This window comes from Salmo salar, chromosome ssa14 (assembly GCF_905237065.1).
Source record: "Salmo salar chromosome ssa14, Ssal_v3.1, whole genome shotgun sequence".
NCBI classification, from domain to species: Eukaryota; Metazoa; Chordata; class Actinopteri; order Salmoniformes; family Salmonidae; genus Salmo; species Salmo salar.
Window position 1 is genome coordinate 39,946,576 of NC_059455.1, and position 27,066 is coordinate 39,973,641.

The 27,066-nt window shown below is 46.8% G+C and overlaps 2 protein-coding genes across 3 annotated transcripts in view; both read left to right on the top strand.

The window, feature by feature from the left end:
- The window catches only part of LOC106569675 (protein FAM102B), a 109,395-nt gene extending 99,376 nt beyond the window's left edge, over nucleotides 1–10,019 (top strand). The window contains exons 6-11 of the mRNA XM_014141240.2: nucleotides 2,571–2,677; nucleotides 5,344–5,439; nucleotides 5,644–5,881; nucleotides 6,098–6,234; nucleotides 9,154–9,217; nucleotides 9,558–10,019. Of these exons, the coding sequence (XP_013996715.2) occupies nucleotides 2,571–2,677; nucleotides 5,344–5,439; nucleotides 5,644–5,881; nucleotides 6,098–6,234; nucleotides 9,154–9,217; nucleotides 9,558–9,600 (685 nt within the window). The 3' untranslated portion in view covers nucleotides 9,601–10,019. The remainder of the gene's footprint in view (nucleotides 1–2,570; nucleotides 2,678–5,343; nucleotides 5,440–5,643; nucleotides 5,882–6,097; nucleotides 6,235–9,153; nucleotides 9,218–9,557) is intronic.
- Nucleotides 10,020–17,056: 7,037 nt separating this feature from the next.
- LOC106569674 (pre-mRNA-splicing factor 38B) lies at nucleotides 17,057–25,624 on the top strand. 2 transcript variants are annotated; one of them, XM_014141239.2, is made up of 6 exons: nucleotides 17,057–17,743; nucleotides 18,917–18,985; nucleotides 19,463–19,614; nucleotides 20,175–20,235; nucleotides 24,081–24,316; nucleotides 24,439–25,624. In XM_014141239.2, the coding sequence occupies exons 1-6, from the start codon at nucleotides 17,576–17,578 to the stop codon at nucleotides 25,187–25,189; spliced, it is 1,437 nt and encodes a 478-aa protein (XP_013996714.1). In that variant the 5' UTR covers nucleotides 17,057–17,575; the 3' UTR covers nucleotides 25,190–25,624. The 2 variants fall into 2 exon arrangements, with proteins under 2 accessions (XP_013996714.1, XP_013996713.1); XM_014141238.2 differs by having other exon boundaries at nucleotides 17,062–17,800.
- Nucleotides 25,625–27,066: the final 1,442 nt, after the last annotated feature.

Sequence of the window (27,066 nt, forward strand, 5' to 3'; positions counted from 1 at the left end):
AGACGTGGTGTCCTGTGTTGTAAAATAAGTGAGACACGTGGTGGTTTCCTGTGTTGTAAAAGAAGTGAGAGACGTTGTGGTTTCCTGTGTTGTAAAAGAAGTGAGAGACGGGGTGGTTTCCTGTGTTGTAAAAGAAGTGAGAGACGTGGTGGTTTCCTGTGTTGTAAAAGAAGTGAGAGACGTGGTGGTTTCCTGTGTTGTAAAAGAAGTGAGAGACGTGGTGGTTTCCTGTGTTGTAAAAGAAGTGAGAGACGTGGTGGTTTCCTGTGTTGTAAAAGAAGTGAGAGACGTGGTGGTTTCCTGTGTTGTAAAAAGAAGAGAGAGACGTGGTGGTTTCCTGTGTTGTAAAAGAAGTGAGAGACGTGGTGGTTTCCTGTGTTGTAAAAGAAGTGAGACACGTGGTGGTTTCCTGTGTTGTAAAAGAAGTGAGAGACGTGGTGGTTTCCTGTGTTGTAAAAGAAGTGAGAGACGTGGTGGTTTCCTGTGTTGTAAAAGAAGTGAGAGACGTGGTGGTTTCCTGTGTTGTAAAAGAAGTGAGAGACGTGGTGGTTTCCTGTGTTGTAAAAGAAGTGAGAGACGTGGTGGTTTCCTGTGTTGTAAAAGAAGTGAGAGACATGGTGGTTTCCTGTGTTGTAAAAGAAGTGAGAGACGTGGTGGTTTCCTGTGTTGTAAAAGAAGTGAGAGACGTGGTGGTTTCCTGTGTTGTAAAAGAAGTGAGACACGTGGTGGTTTCCTGTGTTTTAAATGAAGTGAGAGACGGGGTGGTTTCCTGTGTTGTGAGAGACGTGGTGGTTTCCTGTGTTGTAAAAGAAGTGAGAGACGGGGTGGTTTCCTGTGTTGTAAAAGAAGTGAGAGACGTGGTGGTTTCCTGTGTTGTAAAAGAAGTGAGAGACGTGGTGGTTTCCCGTGTTGTAAAAGAAGTGAGAGACGTGGTGGTTTCCTGTGTTGTAAAAGAAGTGAGAGACGTGGTGGTTTCCTGTGTTGTAAAAGAAGTGAGACACGTGGTGGTTTCCTGTGTTGTAAAAGAAGTGAGCGACGTGGTGGTTTCCTGTGTTGTAAAAGAAGTGAGACACGTGGTGGTTTCCTGTGTTGTAAAAGAAGTGAGACACGTGGTGGTTTCCTGTGTTGTAAAAGAAGTGAGACACGGGGTGGTTTCCTGTGTTGTGAGAGACGTGGTGGTTTCCTGTGTTGTAAAAGAAGTGAGAGACGGGGTCGCTTCCTGTGTTGTGAGAGACATGGTGGTTTCCTGTGTTGTAAAAGAAGTGAGAGACGTGGTGGTTTCCTGTGTTGTAAAAGAAGTGAGAGACGTGGTGGTTTCCTGTGTTGTAAAAGAAGTGAGACACGTGGTGGTTTCCTGTGTTTTAAATGAAGTGAGAGACGGGGTGGTTTCCTGTGTTGTGAGAGACGTGGTGGTTTCCTGTGTTGTAAAAGAAGTGAGAGACGGGGTGGTTTCCTGTGTTGTAAAAGAAGTGAGAGACGTGGTGGTTTCCTGTGTTGTAAAAGAAGTGAGAGACGTGGTGGTTTCCCGTGTTGTAAAAGAAGTGAGAGACGTGGTGGTTTCCTGTGTTGTAAAAGAAGTGAGAGACGTGGTGGTTTCCTGTGTTGTAAAAGAAGTGAGACACGTGGTGGTTTCCTGTGTTGTAAAAGAAGTGAGCGACGTGGTGGTTTCCTGTGTTGTAAAAGAAGTGAGACACGTGGTGGTTTCCTGTGTTGTAAAAGAAGTGAGACACGTGGTGGTTTCCTGTGTTGTAAAAGAAGTGAGACACGGGGTGGTTTCCTGTGTTGTGAGAGACGTGGTGGTTTCCTGTGTTGTAAAAGAAGTGAGAGACGGGGTCGCTTCCTGTGTTGTGAGAGACGTGGTGGTTTCCTGTGTTGTAAAAGAAGTGAGAGATGGGGTGGTTTCCTGTGTTGTAAAAGAAGTGAGAGACGTGGTGGTTTCCTGTGTTGTAAAAGAAGTGAGAGATGGGGTGGTTTCCTGTGTTGTAAAAGAAGTGAGAGATGGGGTTATGTAAAAGCGGGGTTATTAAAGATGAAAGCAGAAGCACAGCTAATACATGAAAACCTTTTAGGATCTTATTTCAGATCAGCACTTCTGATAGGGTATGATTCATGTCCTCTACTGTGATTCATGTCCTCTACTGGGATTCATGTCCTCTACTGTGATTCATGTCCTCTACTGTGATTCATGTCCTTCACTGTGATTCATGTCCTCTACTGTGATTAATGTCCTCTACTGTGATTCATGTCCTTCACTGTGATTCATGTCCTCTACTGTGATTCATGTCCTCTACTGTGATTCATGTCCTTCACTGTGATTCATGTCCTGTGCAGTCAGTTGTAAGGTTGTTTATAGGAAGGGATGGGGTTGTAGGCAGGATGGTTGTGTAAGATGTGTTTATACCATTTAGCCAGTCACTTTCAAATGACCGTATGAACAAACAGATGGACATCCTCAAACCAACAACAACCGTACATGGTAGGAAGTAGGTTTGGAACAGGTGTGGTGGGGTGTTGGGTTTGGGTTGTAAAATGGGTTAGGGTGAATGTCAATGTCCCTGTGTCCCCTTTAGGCCACCGTCCACAGCCATGAAACTGGGCATCCAGCAGGCAGAGGCAGAGTGTCTCTACGAAGACAGGAAGGGAGGGGACACCCACACACCCTGCCTCCCCATACCAGGTACACACACACACCCTGCCTCCCCATACCAGGTACACCCACACACCCTGCCTCCCCATACCAGGTACACCCACACACCCTGCCTCCCCATACCAGGTACACACACACCCTGCCTCCCCATACCAGGTACACACACACCCTGCCTCCCCATACCAGGTACACACACACACCCTGCCTCCCCATACCAGGTACACACACACACCCTGCCTCCCCATACCAGGTACACACACACACCCTGCCTCCCCATACCAGGTACACACACACACCCTGCCTCCCCATACCAGGTACACCCACACACCCTGCCTCCCCATACCAGGTACACACACACACACACCCTGCCTCCCCATAGCAGGTACACCCTCACCCTGCCTCCCCATACCAGGTACACACACACACCCTGCCTCCCCATACCAGGTACACACACACACCCTGCCTCCCCATACCAGGTACACCCACACACCCTGCCTCCCCATACCAGGTACACACACACACACCCTGCCTCCCCATACCAGGTACACCCACACCCTGCCTCCCCATACCAGGTACACCCACACCCTGCCTCCCCATACCAGGTACACCCTCACCCTGCCTCCCCATACCAGGTACACACACACACCCTGCCTCCCCATACCAGGTACACCCACACACCCTGCCTCCCCATACCAGGTACACCCACACACCCTGCCTCCCCATACCAGGTACACACACACCCTGCCTCCCCATACCAGGTACACACACACACCCTGCCTCCCCATACCAGGTACACACACACACCCTGCCTCCCCATACCAGGTACACACACACACCCTGCCTCCCCATACCAGGTACACACACACACCCTGCCTCCCCATACCAGGTACACACACACACCCTGCCTCCCCATACCAGGTACACACACACACCCTGCCTCCCCATACCAGGTACACCCACACACCCTGCCTCCCCATACCAGGTACACACACACACACACCCTGCCTCCCCATACCAGGTACACCCCTCACCCTGCCTCCCCATACCAGGTACACACACACACCCTGCCTCCCCATACCAGGTACACACACACACCCTGCCTCCCCATACCAGGTACACCCACACACCCTGCCTCCCCATACCAGGTACACACACACACACCCTGCCTCCCCATACCAGGTACACCCACACCCTGCCTCCCCATACCAGGTACACCCACACCCTGCCTCCCCATACCAGGTACACCCTCACCCTGCCTCCCCATACCAGGTACACACACACACCCTGCCTCCCCATACCAGGTACACCCACACCCTGCCTCCCCATACCAGGTACACCCACACACCCTGCCTCCCCATACCAGGTACACCCACACACCCTGCCTCCCCATACCAGGTACACCCACACACCCTGCCTCTCCATACCAGGTACACACACACCCTGCCTCCCCATACCAGGTACACCCACACACCCTGCCTCCCCATACCAGGTACACACCCTGCCTCCCCATACCAGGTACACCCACACACCCTGCCTCCCCATACCAGGTACACACCCTGCCTCCCCATACCAGGTACACCCACACACCCTGCCTCCCCATACCAGGTACACACCCTGCCTCCCCATACCAGGTACACCCACACCCACACACCCTGCCTCCCCATACCAGGTACACCCACACACCCTGCCTCCCCATACCAGGTACACCCACACACCCTGCCTCCCCATACCAGGTACACCCACACACCCTGCCTCCCCATACCAGGTACACCCACACACCCTGCCTCCCCATACCAGGTACACCCACACCCACACACCCTGCCTCCCCATACCAGGTACACACACACCCTGCCTCCCCATACCAGGTACACCCACACCCTGCCTCCCCATACCAGGTACACCCACACACCCTGCCTCCCCATACCAGGTACACACACACACCCTGCCTCCCCATACCAGGTACACACACACACCCTGCCTCCCCATACCAGGTACACACACACACCCTGCCTCCCCATACCAGGTACACACACACACACCCTGCCTCCCCATACCAGGTACACACACACACCCTGCCTCCCCATACCAGGTACACACACACACCCTGCCTCCCCATACCAGGTACACCCACACACCCTGCCTCCCCATACCAGGTACACCCACACACCCTGCCTCCCCATACCAGGTACACCCACACCCTGCCTCCCCATACCAGGTACACACACACACCCTGTCTCCCCGTACCAGGTGCACCCACACACCCTGCCTCCCCATACCAGGTACACACACACACCCTGCCTCCCCATACCAGGTACACCCACACACCCTGCCTCCCCATACCAGGTACACACCCTGCCTCCCCATACCAGGTACACACACACACCCTGTCTCCCCGTACCAGGTACACCCACACACCCTGCCTCCCCGTACACACACACCCTGCCTCCCCATACCAGGTACACACACACACCCTGTCTCCCCGTACCAGGTACACCCACACACCCTGCCTCCCCATACACACACACCCTGCCTCTGCGTAGCAGGAACACTCACCCAAACACATCCTGCCAGCTCTGGACACTTTTGAATTGATTTACAGCAGTATGGCAAGATTGAACTCTGTTATTCACTAATCATTAGTGCTGATGTTGTGCTGATGTTGTGCTGACGTTGTGCTGCTATCCCCTCCTGCTCAGAGCCCCCAAGGAAGTGTGTATCTGTTCCGGATGAGCTAAGAGCATATGGCCACTCTAGGACATCCAGCTATGCCAGCCAACAGTCCAAAGTGTCAGGTATCTAAACACCGTGTCTGAACCAGATATTGATTAGAAATGGTTATGACCTATTATGAATGAAATAAGATATGAATAGTATGTATGAATGTCTGAAAAGCCATAGCTTGCCCTCAGAGTTATCTTTGTGGTTGTGAAATCTGTATCCATTAAGTGTCTGTCACTGTCGTGTGGAGTGTAACATTGCCTACTCGTTCCCCATAGGCTATAGCTCAGGTCACTCACGCTCCTCCAGCCTATCAGAGCTCACACACAAGAGGAACCCCTCAGCGGGCTCTGCCTCCACTGGCATCGGCAGTATTCCTGAACCCAGCGTGGACCGGGGGGCTGAGAGGGAGGCCCGCTCTACACCTCCTGTCTCTGTCACCTGTTCCTGCTCCCCTGTGCCTGAACACCCCCTCACCCCCGCAAAGAGCTCTGCCTCCTCAGAGAGACTCAGCAGGTAATATCTACACACTCACTCACCTCTGACCTTTCAACGGAGTATTACAATGTAATCATCAGACGAGGACAGTAGTCTGTTATGGTGCTGCTGGCAATGTTCCATCTCATCCACCCTTCTTTCTTTCTCACGTGTGTGTGTGTGTGTGTGTGTGTGTGTGTGTGTGTGTGTGTGTGTGTGTGTGTGTGTGTGTGTGTGTGTGTGTGTGTGTGTCAGGCATCCAGTGAAGCAGAGCTCGGTGGAGTGTCAGCTGAAGAGGGTAGACGCCACACGGGTAGACGCTGACGACATCGTGGAGAAGATCCTCCAGAGCCAGGACTTCAGCCACGGCCTGCTGGACTCCAGCGCTGAGGGTACGCTCACCATGCTAGATGTTACCCAGCTCAGACACTTAGACTAGCTCAGAGGACTAGACTTTACCCAGCTCAGACACTTAGACTAGCTCAGAGGACTAGACTTTACCCAGCTCAGACACTTAGACTAGCTCAGAGGACTAGACTTTACCCGCTCAGACACTTAGACAAGCTTAGAGGACTAGACTTTACCCAGCTCAGACACTTAGACTAGCTCAGAGGACTAGACTTTACCCAGCTCAGACACTTAGACTAGCTCAGAGGACTAGACTTTACCCAGCTCAGACACTTAGACTAGCTCAGAGGACTAGACTTTACCCAGCTCAGACACTTAGACTAGCTCAGAGGACTAGACTTTACCCAGCTCAGACACTTAGACTAGCTCAGAGGACTAGACTTTACCCAGCTCAGACACTTAGACTAGCTCAGAGGACTAGACTTTACCCAGCTCAGACACTTAGACAAGCTTAGAGGACTAGACTTTACCCAGCTCAGACACTTAGACAAGCTCAGAGGACTAGACTTTACCCAGCTCAGACACTTAGACTAGCTCAGAGGACTAGACTTTACCCAGCTCAGACACTTAGACTAGCTCAGAGGACTAGACTTTACCCAGCTCAGACACTTAGACTAGCTCAGAGGACTAGACTTTACCCAGCTCAGACACTTAGACTAGCTCAGAGGACTAGACTTTACCCAACTCAGACACTTAGACTAGCTCAGAGGACTAGACTTTACCCAGCTCTCTTTCTTCAGAGACTGCAGCCAAGGTTTAGTGGAGTCTATTGTAGAGGAAACTGTTTCCATGGATACTAGCAGGAATATAGGCCATAGTGGAGAGAGAGTTTAGTATGTGAGAGATGACTCCAGGCAGAGCTCTGCATACACCAGTCACATCAGACAGACTATACTGTCCTGTACACATCACAAGTTATGGTCACTTTCTTCTGCTTTACCTAATGGACTTTTTGATTAGCTATTTCAGTTGACTAGTTTTTTCAAAGCCCCTTAACTCCCTGTCTCTCTCACGGTAAAGCCCCTCCACTCCCTGTCTCACTCACAGTAAAGCCCCTCCACTCCCTGTCTCTCTCACGGTAAAGCCCCTCCACTCCCTGTCTCTCTCACAGTAAAGCCCCTCCACTCCCTGTCTCTCTCACAGTAAAGCCCCTCCACTCCCTGTCTCTCTCACAGTAAAGCCCCTCCACTCCCTGTCTCTCTCACGGTAAAGCTCCTCCACTCCCCGTCTCTCACGGTAAAGCCCCTCCACTCCCCGTCTCTCTCACAGTAAAGCCCCTCCACTCCCCGTCTCTCTCACAGTAAAGCCCCTCCACTCCCCGTCTCTCTCACAGTAAAGCCCCTCCACTTCCTGTCTCTCACAGTAAAGCCCCTCCACTCCCTGTCTCTCTCACAGTAAAGCCCCTCCACTCCCTGTCTCTCTCACAGTAAAGCCCCTCCACTCCCTGTCTCTCTCACAGTAAAGCCCCTCCACTCCCCTTCTCTCTCACAGTAAAGCCCCTCCACTCCCCGTCTCTCTCACAGTAAAGCCCCTCCACTCCCCGTCTCTCTCACAGTAAAGCTCCTCCACTCCCCGTCTCTCTCACAGTAAAGCCCCTCCACTCCCGGTCTCTCACAGTAAAGCCCCTCCACTCCCCGTCTCTCTCACAGTAAAGCCCCTCCACTCCCCGTCTCTCTCACAGTAAAGCCCCTCCACTCCCCGTCTCTCTCACAGTAAAGCCCCTCCACTCCCTGTCTCTCTCACAGTAAAGCCCCTCCACTCCCTGTCTCTCTCACAGTAAAGCCCCTCCACTCCCTGTCTCTCACAGTAAAGCCCCTCCACTCCCTGTCTCTCTCACAGTAAAGCCCCTCCACTCCCCGTCTCTCTCACAGTAAAGCTCCTCCACTCCCTGTCTCTCTCACAGTAAAGCCCCTCCACTCCCTGTCTCTCTCACAGTAAAGCCCCTCCACTCCCTGTCTCTCTCACAGTAAAGCCCCTCCACTCCCCGTCTCTCTCACAGTAAAGCCCCTCCACTCCCTGTCTCTCACGGTAAAGCCCCTCCACTCCCTGTCTCTCACGGTAAAGCCCCTCCACTCCCTGTCTCTCACAGTAAAGCTCCTCCACTCCCTGTCTCTCTCACAGTAAAGCCCCTCCACTCCCCGTCTCTCTCACAGTAAAGCCCCTCCACTCCCCGTCTCTCTCACAGTAAAGCCCCTCCACTCCCCGTCTCTCTCACAGTAAAGCCCCTCCACTCCCTGTCTCTCACGGTAAAGCCCCTCCACTCCCTGTCTCTCACGGTAAAGCCCCTCCACTCCCTGTCTCTCACAGTAAAGCTCCTCCACTCCCTGTCTCTCTCACAGTAAAGCCCCTCCACTCCCCGTCTCTCTCACAGTAAAGCCCCTCCACTCCCCGTCTCTCTCACAGTAAAGCCCCTCCACTCCCCGTCTCTCTCACAGTAAAGCTCCTCCACTCCCCGTCTCTCTCACAGTAAAGCCCCTCCACTCCCCGTCTCTCTCACAGTAAAGCCCCTCCACTCCCTGTCTCTCTCACAGTAAAGCCCCTCCACTCCCCGTCTCTCTCACAGTAAAGCCCCTCCACTCCCTGTCTCTCTCACAGTAAAGCCCCTCCACTCCCTGTCTCTCTCACAGTAAAGCCCCTCCACTCCCCGTCTCTCTCACAGTAAAGCCCCTCCACTCCCTGTCTCTCTCACAGTAAAGCCCCTCCACTCCCTGTCTCTCTCACAGTAAAGCCCCTCCACTCCCTGTCTCTCTCACAGTAAAGCCCCTCCACTCCCCGTCTCTCTCACAGTAAAGAATGCTTGTCAATAACCACTTATTTTTAGATGGCTAAGCAAATAACCATGGGCCATTTTGGCAGCGCGGTGACCTTGCGTTGATTGACAGTATCTTGTTTGTGCGTTACAGAGGAGGGGCTCAGGCTGTTTGTTGGTCCAGGTGGAAGCACAGCGCTGGGAAGCCAACACACCAGGTGGGTGACACCATAGAGATAGCATGACTACAAAGGGACACACAACAGCAGGCACTCCTAGCAACAATCACTGTCACTGGGGATAGGGCACAATTTTGGCAATTAACTATCTACCTCTAACTTCCTTCATACTGGACACAGACATAAAACATATCCATTAAGTAGATAAAGGGCTTAATTGTCAAAATCTTGCACTATCCCTTTAATGGGCCAATAGATAGAATATGTAATTAATAGAATGTGATTGTTTGTTGTGAAGAGTTTTTCAGCAACACCCTTTCACTTGTTTGGTGTGAGTTGTTGCTGGTTAGATAATAACGTGTGTGGCGTTCTCTTTCAGGGTTGGCGCGGGGCCCTACGAGCAGGTGGTGATCAGACGCTAACCCCCTGGGAGTGGATGTGTCTTATAAGGTGCCAGAACACCACAGAGTCTGACAGAGGGAAATAGTAGTCTCACCTCTATGCAGGACATTTGTTCCAATGGGAGTCCAGGTCTGATGTGTGAACCTGTGTGAGCCTGCTCCCCTAGTGTTGAAGCCAGGAGGTGACTTGAAGTCATGATTACAACTTGTTCAATAACTTTGAGAAGAAAGAGGATATATTGATATATATACACACTGTGCAGTCGGAAAGTATTGAGACCCCTTGATCTTTTTTCACGTTTTGTTACAGCCTTATTCTAAAATGTATTTTATATATATATATATTCAATCTACACACAATCAATACCCCATAATGACAAAGCAAAAACTGTTTTTTCGACATTTATTAAAAATGGAAATATCACATTTACATAAGTATTCAGACCCTTTACTCAGGACTTTGTTGAAGCACATTTGGCAGCGATTACAGTCTCAAGTCTTCTTGGGTATGACGCTACAAGCTTGGCACACTTGTATTTGGGAAGTTTCTCCCATTGTTCTCTGCAGAACCTCTCAAGCTCTGTCAGGTTGGATGGGGAGCGTCGCTGCACAGCTATTTTCAGGTCTCTCCTGAGATGTTCGATCGGGTTAAAGTGCGGGTTCTGGCTGGGCCACTCAAGGACATTCAGAGACTTGTCCTAAAGCCACTCCTGCATTGTCTTGGCTGTGTGCTTTGGATCATTGTCCTTTTGGAAAGTGAACCTTCGCCCCAGTCTGAGGTCCTGAGCGCTCTGGAGCAAATTTTCATCAAGGATCTCTTTGTACTTTTCTCCGTTAATCTTTTCCTCGATCCTGACTAGTCTCCCAGTCCCTGCCACTGAAGAACATCCCCACAGCATGATGCTGCCACTACCATGCGTCACCGTAGGGATGGTGCCAGGTTTCTTCCAGACATGACACTTGGCATTCAGGCCAAAGAGTTCAATCTTGGTTTCATCAGACCGGAGAACCTTGTTTCTCATGGTCTGAGAGTCCTTTAGGTGCCTTTTGGCAAACTCCAAGCGGTCTGTCATGTGCCTTTTACTGAGGAGTGGCTTCCATCTGGCCACTCTACCATAAAAGCCTGATTGGTTGAGTGCTGCAGAGATGGTTGTCCTTCTGGAAGTGTCTCCCATCTCCACAGAGGAACTGGAGCTCTTTCAGAGTGACCATTGGGTTCTTGTTCACCTCCCAACCCTTCTCCCCCGACCCTTCTCCCAACCCTTCTCCCCCAGCTCTAGGAAGTCTTGGTGGTTCCAAACTTCTTCCATTTAAGAATGAAGGAGGCCACTGTGTTCTTGGGGACCTTCAATGCTGCAGAAATGTTTTGGTACCCTTCCCCAGATCTGTGCCTCGACACAATCCTGTTTTCGAGCTCTACGGACAAATCCTTCGACCTCATCGCTTGGTTTTTGCTCTGACATGCACTGTCAACTGTGGGACCTTATATAGACAGGTGTGTGCCTTTCCAAATCATGTCCAATCAATTAAATTTACCACAGGTGGACTCCAAGTTGATGAAACATCTCAAGGATGATCATTGGAAACAGGATGCAACTGAGCTCAATTTAGAGTCTCGTAATAAAGGGTCTGAATACTTATATAAGTAAGTTATTTTTTTTATATAAATGTGCAAAAATGTCTAAAAACCTGTTTTCGCTTTGTCATTATGTGGTATTGTGATGTCATTATGGGGTATTGTGATGTCATTATGGGGTATTGTGTTGTCATTATGGGGTATTGTGATGTCATTATGGGGTATTGTGTTGTCATTATGGGGTATTGTGTTGTCATTATGGGGTATTGTGATGTCATTATGGGGTATTGTGTTGTCATTATGGGGTATTGTGTGTAAACTGATGAGGAAAACAATTTATTTACTCAATTTTAGAATAAGGCTGCAAAGTAACAAAATGTGGAAAAAGGGAAGGGGTCTGAATACTTTCCGAATGCACTGTATATATTGAGTACTGTTGGACTTAAACTGTGCAGAGTGGTATAATGTTCTCTACCCAGAGAGGTTAGACTTTCAATTCTGCAGGCCTTCTGTTCAATGAAGACTTCTTGTTATACAAGTAGGAGAAAGCTCAGCTCTTACAACAAAAAGGGCTTGTTGTTTTTTTAGTCCTTCCAAATGGTTCTAGGTTACTCTGGGAGGTATTTTGTAATTTACTGTTTTATTGTTTGGTATGTTGCTGCTTGATATGTTCACTGTGTAAAATGTGTAGTGTTTCACACAGGTGTTTTAACCGACAAAGTGTGGCAATGAGCTGGTTTCATTTTCCACAAGGACCTTAAAACTGACTAAAGAACTATACACACACAGCTTGCCTGACGTCACCGACCTACAGGTGCCCTATTCTGTCAAATGAACAAAGATGAACTGACATATCTGTTTAGCTATACATGGAGACCCAAGAGGCAAGAACATTTTTAAGATTCTATGAGCAGAGAAATGATATAAGTGCCAGATGGGGTTGCTGCTTGGCTCCTTACGATGAAGTAATGAAAGGAGGAGAAAGCGAAGGGAGGAGGAGGAGTGTCAACATCAGATGGAGGTGAAGAAGATGTCCTTGTAACTATAGATTAGGGTTATGGTTTCAAATCCTCAGGAAAAATGGTTATACAGTAAATGTACTATGCTCTATGATCCCAAAACGGACAGTTCAGTTCACACTGTGTTGCTTTGATATACAAAACTGTATTGGGAGAGAAGCCTCCTTGGACAGAAAACGTACATTTTTTCAGAAAGCTTATTTTCATACAACAACAGGTACTCCTAGCAACAACTCCTAGTAAGTAGGAGGGAAAACTGATTTAGGGACAGTAAACATGGTTGGCGTTTTGAAAGTGGAAAGTGGGGCAAGTACAGCTTCACTCAAGGGAAGATGGAGTCAGTCAAGTACAGCGATCAAACCAGGATGTTAAGAGTCCTGCCAACCATCAAGTATCTGCAAGGCCAAACATGACATTTCTATAAATGTTTGTCTTGTTCAGTGCTTTGTTGAAATACTGTTTGTGGAGTTTGTTATATCCATGATGTAAGTGTTGCGTCATTCAACTTCACATTCAGACTAGTTCTTGTGATTGTGTATGTTGATACTCTGCATTTGTCGGTTTTTACTGGTATGAATAAATTAAAGAAAGAATGCTCTTCAAATCAAATGTTATTGGTCTCCTACACATGGTTAGCAGATGTTATTGGTCTCCTACACATGGTTAGCAGATGTTATTGGTCTCCTACACATGGTTAGCAGATGTTATTGGTCTCCTACACATGGTTAGCAGATGTTATTGGTCTCCTACACATGGTTAGCAGATGTTATTGGTCTCCTACACATGGTTAGCAGATGTTATTGGTCTCCTACACATGGTTAGCAGATGTTATTGGTCTCCTACACATGGTTAGCAGATGTTATTGGTCTCCTACACATGGTTAGCAGATGTTATTGGTCTCCTACACATGGTTAGCAGATGTTATTGGTCTCCTACACATGGTTAGCAGATGTTATTGGTCTCCTACACATGGTTAGCAGATGTTATTGGTCTCCTACACATGGTTAGCAGATGTTATTGGTCTCCTACACATGGTTAGCAGATGTTATTGGTCTCCTACACATGGTTAGCAGATGTTATTGGTCTCCTACACATGGTTAGCAGATGTTATTGGTCTCCTACACATGGTTAGCAGATGTTAATGCGAGTGTAGCGAAATGCTTGTGCTTCTAGTTCTGACAATGCAGTAATATCTAACAAGTAATCTAACACATTCATAACAACTACCTTATACACACAAATGTAAAGGGATGAATAAGAATATGTACATATAAATATATGGATGAGAAATGCCCGCACGGCTTAGGCAAGATGCAGTAGATTGTATAGAATACAGTATATACATATGAGATGAGTAATGTAGGATATGTAAACATTATTCAAGTACCGCTATTTAAAGTGACTAGTGATACCTTCATTAAGTCCTTTTATTTAAGTGGGCAGAGATTTGAGTCTGTATGTTGGCAGCAGCCACTCTGTTAGTGATGGCTGGGTGAACAGGCAGTGGATCGGGTGGTTGTTGTCCTTGATGATCTTTTTGGCCTTCCTGTGACATTGGGTGCTGTAGGTGTCCTGAAGGGCAGGTAGTTTGCCCCCGGTGATGCGTTGTGCAGACTGTGTTACCCTCTGGAGAGCCTTGCAGTTGAGGGCGTTTCAGTTGCCATACCAGGCTGTGATACAGCCAGACAGGATGCTCTCGATTGTGCATCTGTAAAAGTTTGTGAGTGTTTTAGGTGACAAGACAAATTTCTTCAGCCTCCTGAGGTTGAAGAGGCACTGTTGCGTCTTCTTCACCACGCTGTCTGTGTGGGTGGACCATTTCAGTTTGTCCGCCGAGGAACTTAAAACTTTCCACCTTCTCCACTACTGTGCTGTCGATGTGGATAGGGGGCTGCTCCCTCTGCTGTTTCCTGAAGTCCACAATCATCTACTTTGTTTTGTTGACGTTGAGTGAGAGGTTATTTTCCTGACACCACACTCCGAGGGCCCTCACCTCCTCCCTGTAGGCCGTCTCGTCGTTGTTGGTAATCAGGCCTACCACTGTAGTATCGTCTGCAAACTTGATGATTGAGTTGGAGGCGTGCATGGCCACGCAGTCATGGGTGAACAGGGAGTACAGGAGAGGGTTGAGAACGCACCCTTGTGGGGCCCCAGTGTTGAGGATCAGCAGGGTGGAGATATTGTTTCCTACCTTCACCACCTGGGGGCAGCCCGTCACTTTTAATGACTTTCTTGTTTGTCCAATTCATACCCTTATCGTACTGTATGTACCTTTATTATGTTGATATCCTACTTTGTTTGTTGTTTTTACGGTTATTTCTGTAGACTGATGTTGCAAGTGCAGGTCCCACATTGTTCAATGTCCTAAATGTTGGAAGATTGTGAATTGGGATACAGTATAGAAATAACAAACACACATGCTGTGTTGTTCTGTAAAGTAATAAAACAATTACATTTATTTAAGAAACAACAGCTCTCGCTCAATAGATTTGGATTTTTTTCCCTATCCCCTGCTAAACTGTAGCCTACTTTTCCTTCCCGGCAGCTACAAAACCCAAATGTAGTATGTATGTTGTCATGGTGAAAACGTGTTTCTTGTTTTCGATACAATAGATATCCTAGTCCCATGGGATGGGAATATTGATGGATGGATGCTTCAAAAGCGGCTAGTGATATTTAAACAGTGAATCCATGCTGGCTCAGAGAGCTGTTACATAACTGCTGTCAGTAGTACTCAACACAGGCTCATGTGGGGGTTGAGAAAGCGCTCAGGCCTGCTCGTCACCGCCAGTCTGGCAGTCCTGCCTCTGGGTGAGATACTTACAAAGTACCAGAGGACAGATGGCTGGCTACCGTGGCTATATACTATCACTGGCAGGGAGGGAACGTTCCTGGAACACAGAGCTGCTACAATAGATTGTAAATGTGATGCTGATTTTTGCAGCGTGAAAAGGCCTATATATTATAGCAAGGAGGGGAGGAATGGATACATGCAGTGAAGAACTGTCTTTCAACCCACCTTTAGAATATGTCGGAGAAGGGACTTGCATGACTGGATTGTCAGAGAATACTGCAGTGATTAAGGGGGAATGAACCAGCAACCCTACCTTCTGTGTAATAAGGGCCCAGACGTCATGATAGAAGCTGTAGTTTTCAGGTCTCTCCAGAGGTGTTCGATTGGGTTAAAGTGCGGGTTCTGGCTGGACCACTCAAGGACATTCAGAGATTTGTCCCGAAGCCACTCCTGCAATGTCTTGGCTGTGTGCTTAGGGTCATTGTGCTTTTGGAAGGGGTGGATGTTTTCAAATGGAGGAAGAGTAGTAGGCATAAATCAAAGTTTGACAGATTACTTGTGTACACAGCTAGGACTGAATGTATGCAAATTATGAAAGACACAGTAGCTACCCCAACATTGAACCAGTATCTGGGCCGAGGAGGAGACGATGAGAATATGACCTACTCCAGTGATAGCCTCTCTACACTGGCTTCCTGTTAAGGCTAGGGCTGATTTAAAGGTGTTACTGCTAACCTACACAGCATTACATGGGCTTGCTCCTACCTATATTTCTGATTTGGTCCTGCCGTACATACCTACACGTACGCTACGATCACAAGATGCAGGCCTCCTTAATGTCCTTAGAATTTCTAAGCAAGCAGCTGGAGGCAGGACTTTCTCCTATAGAGCTCTATTTTTATGTAATGGTCTGCCTTTCCATGTGAGAGACTCAGACTCGGTCTCGACCTTTAAGTCTTTATTGAAGACTCATCTCTTCAGTAGGTCCTATGATTGAGTGTAGTCTGGCCCAGGGGTGTGAAGGTGAATTGAAAGGCACTGGAGCGATGAATCGCCCTTGCTCTCTCTGCCTGGCCGGTTCCCCTCTCCACTGGGATTCTCTGCCTCTAACCCTATTACGGGGGCTGAGTCACTGGCTTACTGGTGCTCTTCCATGCCGTCCCTAGGAGGGGTGCGTCACTTGAGTGGGTTGAGTCACTGACGTGATCTTGCTGTCTGGGTTGGCGCCCCCCTCGGGTTCGTGCCGTGGGGGAGATCTTCGTGGGCTATACTCGGCCTTGTCTCAGGGTAGTAAGTTGGTGGTTTGAAGATATCCCTCTAGTGGTGTTGGGGCTGTGCTTTGGCAAAGTGGGTGGGGATATATCCTGCCTGGTTGGCCCTGTCCAGTGGTATCGTCGGACGGGGCCACAGTGTCTCCCGACCCCTCCTGTCTCAGCCTCCAGTATTTATACTGCAATAATTTGTGTCAGGGGGCTAGGGTCAGTCTGTTATATCTGGAGTATTTCTCTTGTCTTATCCAGTGTCCTGTGTGAATTTAAGTATGCTCCCTTTAATTCTCTTTCTTTCTCTCTTCTCTCTGAGGACCTGAGACCTAGGACCATGCCTCAGGACAACCTGGCTATACTCATTGCTGTCCCCAGTCCACCCGGCCGTGCTGCTGCTCCAGTTTCAACTGTTCTGCCTGCGGATATGGAACCCTGATCTGTTCACCGGACGTGCTCCCTTGTCCCGGACCTTTTGTTTTCAAAGACAGCACCTGCTGTCTCTAACTCTGAATGATCGGCTATGAAAAGCTAACTGACATTTACTCCTGAGGTGCTGACCTGTTGCACCCTCTACATCCACATCCACATTATTGTTTGACCCTGCTGGTCATCTATCCACTCGGCACAGCCAGAAGAGGACTGACCACCCCTCAGAGGCTGGTTCCTCTCTAGGTTTCTTCCTAGGTTCCTGCCTTTCAAGGGAGTTTTTCCTAGCCACCGGGCTTCTACATCTGCACTGCTTGCTGTTTGGGGTTTTAGGCTGGGTTTCTGTACAGCACTTTGTGACATGGCGGATGTCAAAAGAGCTTTATTAATACATTTGATTGATTGATGACCTATTCAACGTCTCCTCCTCTACCCCAAACACACAGAACAGGAGAAAAACATAATGAAATGTATTACTATGATAAATTACAGTCAATTATTCAAAACAACTATCATTGCATGCTCACCAATCAGTGAATGCAGTGAGCCAAAGATCTTGAATTCCTCGATACAGTTACTGTACTTTGGTACCCATTCACGAAAGTCACTCATTGGACGAACGGTGTTCGTTGCCTTTTCCGGTCTTCTCCCGGCAGCGGCAGTTACGTGCGTGCCATCTTGTCCTACTGTTGCCGAAGAAACTCAGCTAGCCAGACAGATCTACAAAGTAGGGTTTTGTGGGCCATAATCTGGTGCTAGGTTATTGTAGAACATAGTTTACCGCAACTATTGACGGTTTCAAAACCCGCTTTAATGGCGTTATAGTCAGAAGCATCGATTGTGTAAGCTAGCTAGCGTTAGCAGATAGCGGCAAATTTCCCGCATTTGTGGATCGACAGCCTGGGATCCTCGCATTATGGCCAACAACACTGTAGCCGGGAATCAGCAACAAGGACAGGCTGTGAACAAGATTGGCCCTAACCCTGGAAAACATGGCAACAACTTGCCTCTCTGGGGCAACGAAAAGACTATGAACTTGAACCCTATGGTCCTCACCAACGTGCTCTCATCTCCATATTTCAAGGTTCAGCTCTATGAACTGAAAACCTACCATGAGGTGGTGGATGAAATATATTTCAAGGTAACCAGACCGATGCTAGCTAAAGTTGGTTAGCTACCTTAGGTAGCGGTTTGAACGTATAGGTAAATTGCTAACTTAACTGGCTAAATTATTCAGTGGCAGGTAGCTAGCTTTTTCCGCTGTTTTTCATATTATAATTGGGCAGTATCATCTCAAATGCTTCCTAACGTGTTTGTTAGCTAACTAACTTCGCTAGCGTGCTAGCTACCGCTAACCCGGCCCTATTTTCTGTCCCGTTTGCTCATTTGAGTGGGTTGCGACGTTAGCTAGCTAAGTTAACTATTACACCTCTCTTAGGTTTTCCTGTACGGTCTGTAGCTAATTTGCTAAGTGGACTGCTGATAATTGAAATTGTGTTGGAATTAACGTTACTGTAGCTAGCTAACGGTAGCTGGCTAGTTAATTGGCTAGCCAGTCAGGTAAACTCTAGTGTTATGTTAGCCTATTAATAGATCACCTGTGCTAATTAGCTATCCAGCATGCTCCGAACTAACCCAAAGGCCGGCAAATGGCGATATTGAGTCGTTTAATTTACCGTCGAAAGGCATTGTATCCCCCGTGGACCGGATTGTACGTTCAGGCTGCAAAAGCGTCGATTTCCGCCATGTCGCGATTTAATGGCGAGAAGGCAGTTAAAAAAAGGGCAATGTGTGTACTTTTATGAAACACTATTTTCCACTATGGCTAATGCCTAGGAATGCTAGTCCCAGATGTTGCATATCGTGTTCAGCCAATCGGGGTGCCGAAGTCTGTTGTTTACCTCTGGCTGAACGCTGGGCACATCAGGAAATAGCATTAGACACTCTAGAATGGCAATAGGCATCCGAACACCTGTGTATAACGAAAGAAAGCCGACAGAAACGTGTTGTAACTGAAACATTCTGTCGGCTGCAACTGTGATAAAGCCTGTTAAAAATAATGTACAGTAAGTGTATATTTAGCATTTGTGAAATGATTATGATGTGATTGGAAAGTAAAGGGCTGCAAAGGCGTCTTCCTGATGTGCCCAGCGTTCAGCCAGAGGTAAACAACAGACTTCTGCAACCTGAATGTGATTCACATGCATTGATTTTAGCATCATGGGATCACCTTGTTAAAAAAAAAATGTTTTTGTAGGTGACTCATGTTGAGCCCTGGGAGAAAGGCAGCAGGAAGACTGCTGGACAGACTGGAATGTGCGGAGGGGTAAGTTAGAAAGTACGTGCCTTTTGCCTTCCCCTGTTTCTCTGTCCCAGATGATGGGGGTAACAGTCACTCTCTGACTTATGTCTGATTTAATGGCTTTATCTGTCAATAGAATCAATGTAAGTTACATCCTGACCAGAGAAGCTATTCTCTACCAAATTGTGTTCAATAAGTGCATCACATACGTTTACATTTTTACATTATAGTCATTTAGCAGACACTCTTATCCAGAGTATCTTAGTTAGGTATACATACATGCATGCAGACACACATGCATACATGCATACACGCATCAAAAGTCAGTAGTTGATAGATGACAAACGCAAGCAACACACTTAACTTAGCTGTGGAGTAGGACCGTGTTGAAAAACGATAATAATTCTCCCCCCAAAACATAGAGGTCCACTTTAGATATATGTTAGGAACACTGGTCCCAAAAATCAAAACGTCTGACACATGAACCTCTGTTATTCTCAGGTACGTGGAGTCGGGACTGGCGGCATTGTGTCCACGGCCTTCTGCCTGTTGTATAAGCTGTTTACCCTCAAGATGACCCGCAAGCAGGTGATGGGACTGATCACTCACAACGACTCGCCCTACATCAGAGCACTTGGTTTCATGTACATAAGGTATGACTCTTACATTTTGTAAAAGGCAAATGTTTGCACAAAGGATAGAACCTATTGGACTTGTTTTTATTTGGCTATAAATACATTTCACTCACCCTGTTCTGATGGGTTGCAACCTCTTTGTGAAATGCTCAGCAGCCATGTTGCAGTGTTTAGTTGCATGCCTAAATGATACCATTTTGTTCCGGCAGCTCTTTATTAATGTGTTGTTGAATTAACAACATGTCTTTTCCTGGAATAGAGAGGTGTTATATAAGATGTGTTCGCAGACAACGGTAGGTAGCCGAGCAGCTAAGTAACCGAAAAGTTGATGGTTCGAATCACAGAGAAGACTAGGTGGGGGGGGGGGGAATCTGCCTGTGTCCTTGAGCAAAGCTCTTAACCCTAATTGCTCCTGTAAGTCGCTCTGGATACGAGTGTCTGCAAAATGACAAAAATGTAAAAAAAAGTATCTATCTTCAAATAGTTAACATCGGCGTCAAGTTGCAGGCGGAAGTCAGACGTCTTCATGTGTTATTCAATGGGATGCTCATAGTGTGTTATGTGTGCGTTTCCTCTAGATACACTCAGCCTCCTGCAGACCTGGTGGACTGGTATGATGGTTTCCTGGATGATGAGGAGGTATGTCCACACGGGTAATACTTTCATGTTTCTCTACCTTTCACTAACAAGTCTGGCATGATCCAAACTGTTGGCTCTCAGTTCTCTCCTCGTTGTGATGCTCAGAGCTGATTTTTCACCTTTGCCTTCATTTGGCTTAATTGTCCCCAGTCCCCCTCCCCCCGCGCAAAGTTGAGTAGTTAGGTCATTCACTCTGCTCTGCTGCCTGTTTTTGTCAGGGTAAGTATATTTGACGTAGAGTTGAACCATACAGTCAAATTATGTTAACTAAAGGCATGCCCTTTGTGTTTGCCCAGATGCAATCAGGACTTGTTGCACAAACTCAATTAATAAAATCTAATTTGCACAATATGACATTTTACACTGAAATGTGTAACGTTCTTTCTCCCAGGCTCAGATTTTTATTTATTCTAATTAACACATTTTATTTGAAAATAATAATAAATAAATCCATTGCTTTGTTTTCTTTTCTCTGACACCCTCCCACTTAAAGGTGCTACACATAGGAACCTTTGGGGAATTTTTGCATTGTAATTTAAAAAAATGTCCTTAACATATCTGACACTAATAGTGGAATGATAGTCTTTCACAGTATTACTTACCCACCAGTGTTGTGATTGGATATTCACCTATTGATTTCTCCCGCCAGGAGTGGCATCTGTTGTCAAAATGGGAAAGCTGTTCTGACTTTGGCTGTGTTATCTAGTGGAAATGACTGCCATTTCCTGGTTGCAAAATTTCTGCAGTGTTTCTTCAGTTTCAGTTTATTTGAGAAAACAAGCACTGAATAGTGTAGGTAAGCATTGTGCCATTTATATCACTGTGAAATATATTTTAATAGTAACAAATATTGTTTTTACAGCTGTTTGAAGTTGGTGGTCCAAAACAAGTTACTTTCACTTTTGGTCCACCAGCTTCAAACAACTGTAAAAAAAATAATATATATATATATTGAAAATGCATTTCACAGTGATTTAGATGGTACAACGATTCCCTACACTCTTCAGTGCTTGTTTTCTCACATAAACTGAAATTGAGCAAAGAGTGTTTGAAAAAATCGAAATGGGAAATGACAGCCATTTCCACTAGATAACACAGCCACAAAGTCAGACCAGCTTTCCCAGTTTGACAACAGATGCCACTCCGGTGGGAGAAATCAATAGGCATCCATATCAATATAACATCCAATCACAACACTGGTGGGTAAGTTTTTCACAGTATTACTATCATTCCTCTATTAGCGCCAGATATGTTAAGGACATTTTCTGAAATTACAATGCAAAAACATCCTATGTGTAGCTCCTTTAATACAATTGAACAATTTTCTGAGGAGAACTTTGTAGTGGATGTACAGTGCATTCGGAAAGTATTCAGACCCCTTGACTTTTTCCACGTTTTGTTACGTTACAGCCTTATTCTAAAATTGATTACATTGTTTCCCCCCCCCTCATCAATCAACACATAATACCCCATAATGACAAAGCAAAAACAGATTTTTTTAAACATTTTTTGCTAATTTGTAATATGACATTTACATAAGTATTCAGACCCTTTACTCAGTACTTTGTTGAAGCACCTTTGGAAGCGATTACTTCTTGGGTATGACGTTACAAGCTTGGCACACGTATTTGGGGAGTTTCTCCCATTCTTCTCTGCAGATCCTCTCAAGCTCTGTCAGGTTAGATGGGGAGGGTTGCTGCACAGCTATTTTCAGGTCTCTCCTGAGATGTTTGATCGGGTTCAAGTCCGGGCTCTGGCTGGGCCACTCAAGGACATTCAGAGACTTGTCCCGAAGCCACTCCTATGTTGTCTTGGCTGTGTGCTTAGGGTCGTTGTCCTGATGGAAGGTGAACCTTCGCCCCAGTCTGAGGTCTTGAGCGCTCTTGTGCAGTTTTCATCAAAGATCTCTCTGTATTTTGCTCTGTTCATCTTTCCCTCGATCCTGACTAGTCTCCCAGTCTCTGCCACTGAAAAACATCTCCACAGCATGATGCTGCCACCACCATGCGTCACCGTAGGGATGGTGCCAGGTTTCCTCCAGATGTGACGCTTGGCATTCAGGCCAAAGACTTCAATCTTGGTTTCATCAGACCAAAGAATCTTGTTTTTCATGGTCTGAGAATTATTTATGTGCCTTTTGGCAAACTCCAAGCGGGCTGTCATGCCTTTTACTGAGGAGTGGCTTCCGTCTGGCCATTACCATAAAGGCCTGATTGGTGGAGTGTTACGGAGATGGTTGTCCTTCTGGAAGGTTCTCCCATCTCCACATAGAAACTCTGGAGCTCTGTCAGAGTGACCATCAGGTTCTTGCTCACCTCCCTGACTAAGGACCTTTTCCCTCTATTGGTCAGTTTGGCTGCATGGCCAGCTCTAGGAAGAGTCTTGGTGGTTCTAAACTTCCATTTAAGAATGATGGAGGCCACTGTGTTCTTGGGGACCTTCAATGCTGCAGAATTGTTTTTGGTGCCCTTTGCCAGATTTGTGCCTCAACACAAATATGTCTCAGAGCTCTACGGACAATTCCTTTGACCTCATGGCTTGGTTTTTTCTCTGGCATGCACTGTCAACTGTGGGACCTTATATAGACAGGTGTGTGCCTTTCCAAATCATGTCCAATAAATTGAATTTACCACAGGTGGACTCTAACCAAGTTGATGAAGCATCTCAAGGATGATCATTGGAAACAGGATGCAACTGAGCTCAATTTAGAGTCTCGTAGCAAAGGGCCCGAGTACTTATGTAACTAAGGTATTTCTGTATTTTATTTTTTTGTATAAAAGCCTTTTTCACTTTGTCATTATGGGGAATTGTGTGTAGATTGATAAGGGGGGGAAAATATGTATTCCATTTTAAAATAAGGCTGTAACGTAACAAATACTTTCCGAATGCACTGTATCCTCTTTGTGCATTCAAAACTTCAATTGGCTGGATATTGTTTGTCAGACTGTGCAACCAGGCCTACTTTCTTGTTCTGATGCAATATTTTAACCTGACATCCTCTGACATCTTACCCAACTGGCTAATTCCCATGTTCTCTTCTTTAGATGCCCCTTGTGCAGCAGGTGAATTGGATAATGTATCTCTCAGCACTGTTGGTTTGCGTGTGTGAGTGCAAAACGGCTGTTCTCTACCCATTCAGACCTGGTCTCTCTGTAGTTGCTGTGCACATACCTACCTACATGCCTCCACTCTGTACTTGCACTGTGGCCAGCGTCTCCCTGGACTGTCGAGAGAACTAGGAAGGAGGAAGCAAAAAACGTTCCTTAATAACCCTTATTTTTTTGCCTGCCTACGGATCCATCTCAATTGTTTAAAGTCGCTTCCTCTCCTTGTTTCACCCCCATCTTTACTTCCTCTTTTAATGGTAGTGCAGATGGAGGAAACGATGAGGAGAGGAAGCCACTTTAGACTATTGAGATGCAACCCAGGGTGTTTTCAGTTATTTTGCTAACATATCGTTGTGTAAGAGAGCTCACAGTGTAAGTACAGACTTTTCAGGACAGCCAGACAGATTAAATGAGAGAAACCATTTTTCCATTTCCATACTATTATTTCCTATAGTCAGTATCAGGCACTAAGTTGAATTATAAAGCAAACACATGATGAGGATTGATATGTGAGGATATTAAGCTAGATGAAATCAGAGGTGAAGGTTCAGTACTTGGTCATCACAAATTATATTTGATTTCTAATTGAGTCATGGAGGCAAGTGTTAAAAAAACAAGGGACTAGGAAGATATGCTGAATAAATATGATAATGAATACAATGTCTTTTGTAGTTCTGTTTTGCATCTGAGTGTGTTAATAACGTTTTGAATACCCCCTCCCCCTCTCTATGTTCTCAGGAGCTGGATGTGAAGGCCGGAGGTGGCTGCGTTATGACCATCGGTGAGATGGTCCGGTCGTTCCTCACCAAGCTGGAGTGGTTCTCCACACTCTTCCCACGCATCCCGGTGCCTGTGCAGAAGATGATTGACACACAGATGAAGGCAAGGCCCCGGAAGGTTCCAGAGAAGGTGGAGGAGCCGGTAGAACCTGTGCCAGAGGAGGGACGGGCGACAGAAGGGCGTAGACGCTCCCGGTAGGAAATGGATAAAAGCCATTCCGAAGAATATTCTGTATTATGTGGATCGCATCTCTGTCAATGAGGGAGGGTTTTTGCTGTTCGTGAGGCTGATATTTAGGTTTGTTTCTATTGGTCAGGAGCCCCAGGAGGTCCCCCAAACGGTCGAGGAGCAGGAGCCACCACCGCGAACGAGAGCGCCACGGCCCAAGCTTCGACCGCGAGCTGGAAAGGGAACGTGACCGCCAGAGGAAGGAGAGGGAGGGTAAGGACGGGGACAGGAGAGGAGGGGACAGAGAGAGGGAAAGAGGAGAGAGGGGGGAGAAAGAGAGGGACAGGGGAGGAGAAAGGGAGAGGCGACGGTCCAGGAGCAGGGAACGCAAGGGAGAGCGGAAAGACAGGGAGAAAGAAAGGGAGGGCGGCGGGGAGAACGACAGGAGCAGGAGGAAAGACAGGGGCAGCGACAGAGGGAGGGAGAGGTCCAAGGACAAGAGGAGCAAGGGAGAGACTGAGGACAGGAGACACAAAGAAGAGCGGGATGAGAGGAGGGGGCACAGGGAGGAGAGGAAGGCCAAGCGCTCCAGTCGGAGCGGAAGCAGGGAAAGGAGACACAAGGAGAAGTCCAAGAAGAGAGAAGTCCAAGAAGAGAGCGGAAGCAAGAGCAGGGCCGAGGTGGGGGAGAAGGAGAAGAGCAGGAAGAGAGAGCGCAGCCATGAGAGGGGGGAGGGCGAGCAGCGCTCACACAAACGCAGCCGCAGCAAAGAGCGGAGCCACCGGCCACGAGAGCCCAGCAATGGGAAAGACCATGGGAAACACAGAGAGCGCAGGAGGAGCCAGAGCACGGAGAGAGGAGAGAGGACGACACAGAGTGCTAGGGCAGAGTCCCCGTAGCTCGTCACAGCTCTTCTCTGCCTTTCTTTCTTCATTCATTTGTTTTACTTGATCGTGTAGTCTGTCACGTATTATTAAAAAGAGAAGAAAAAAACATTAGCACGAGAAACTACCTGGACTTGTCTTTCGCCAACGTAATGTTACTTTATGTAGATCTTTCTCTCTCTGCCTTTCTCCTCCCTTTCTAGACCAGCGTTACTTTTCATTCGAGAGTTGTATTAGAGAAAAAAATGCCATTTTAATTTTTATATGGTTTTGTCTCTGGAAAGTTCCAAATTGCTTTGTACATACGGGTCTGAGAATGTTTTAAATCCTACAGAGCAACCTCCGAAGGTGAATTTGTACCATGCACTGAGCCGTACTGATATTGTGCTGTGTTTGGTTAAGTGCTCTGTTGCATTTTGTTTTCTAATAAAAACAACTTTTACAAAAGGAGATGTTGTGTGGGGTGATTATGGTTTTGTTGAAGATGTAATTCCTAAAGCTGTAATAACTTATTCATTTACACAAGTATTCCTCTTAAAGGGATTTATCTGGTACGATCTCACTTGATTACACGAGTACTCCTCTTCAAAGTGGTTTTATCTGGTACGATCTCACTCGATTACACAAGTACTCTTCAAAGCACTTCTAGTAATCTACCATGGTTATAATGGACTGCCGACATGTCTGCTAAATGACTAAATCACTGACTACCGTAGTGTCTGCTAAATGACTAAATCACTGACTACCGTAGTGTCTGCTAAATGACTAAATAACGGACTACCGTAGTGTCTGCTAAATGACTAAATAACGGACTACCGTAGTGTCTGCTAAATGACTAAATAACGGACTACCGTAGTGTCTGCTAAATGACTAAATAACGGACTACCGTAGTGTCTGCTAAATGACTAAATAACGGACTACCGTAGTGTCTGCTAAATGACTAAATAACGGACTACCGTAGTGTCTGCTAAATGACTAAATAACGGACTACCGTAGTGTCTGCTAAATGACTAAATAACGGACTACCGTAGTGTCTGCTAAATAACGGACTACCGTAGTGTCTGCTAAATGACTAAATAACCGACTACCATAGTGTCTGCTAAATGACAGACTACTGTAGTGTGCTAAATGACGGACTACCGTAGTGTCTGCTAAATGACTAAATAACTGACTACTGTAGTGTCTGCTAAATGACTAAATAACTGACTATTGTAGTGTCTTCTAAATGACAATAACGGACCACCGTAGTGTCTGCTAAATGACTAAATAACGGACTACCGTAGTGTGCTAAATGACGGACTACCGTCGTGTCTGCTAAATGACTAAATAACAGACTACCGTAGTGTGCTAAATGACTAAATAACTGACTACCGTAGTGTCTGCTAAATGACTAAATAACAGACTACCGTAGTGTGCTAAATGACTAAATAACTGACTACCGTAGTGTCTGCTAAATGACTAAATAACGGACTACCGTAGTGTGCTAAATGACGGACTACCGTAGTGTCTGCTAAATTACTAAATAACAGACTACCGTAGTGTCTGCTAAATGACTAAATGACGGACTACCGTAGTGTCTGCTAAATGACTAAATAACAGACTACCGTAGTGTGCTAAATGACTAAATAACTGACTACCGTAGTGTCTGCTAAATGACTAAATAACAGACTACCGTAGTGTCTGCTAAATGACTAAATAACTGACTACCGTAGTGTCTGCTAAATGACTAAATAACGGACTACCGTAGTGTGCTAAATGACTAAATAACGGACCACCGTAGTGTACTAAATGACTAAATAACTGACTACCGTAGTGTCTGCTAAATGACTAAATAACGGACTACCGTAGTATCTGCTAAATGACTAAATAACAGACTACCGTAGTGTGCTAAA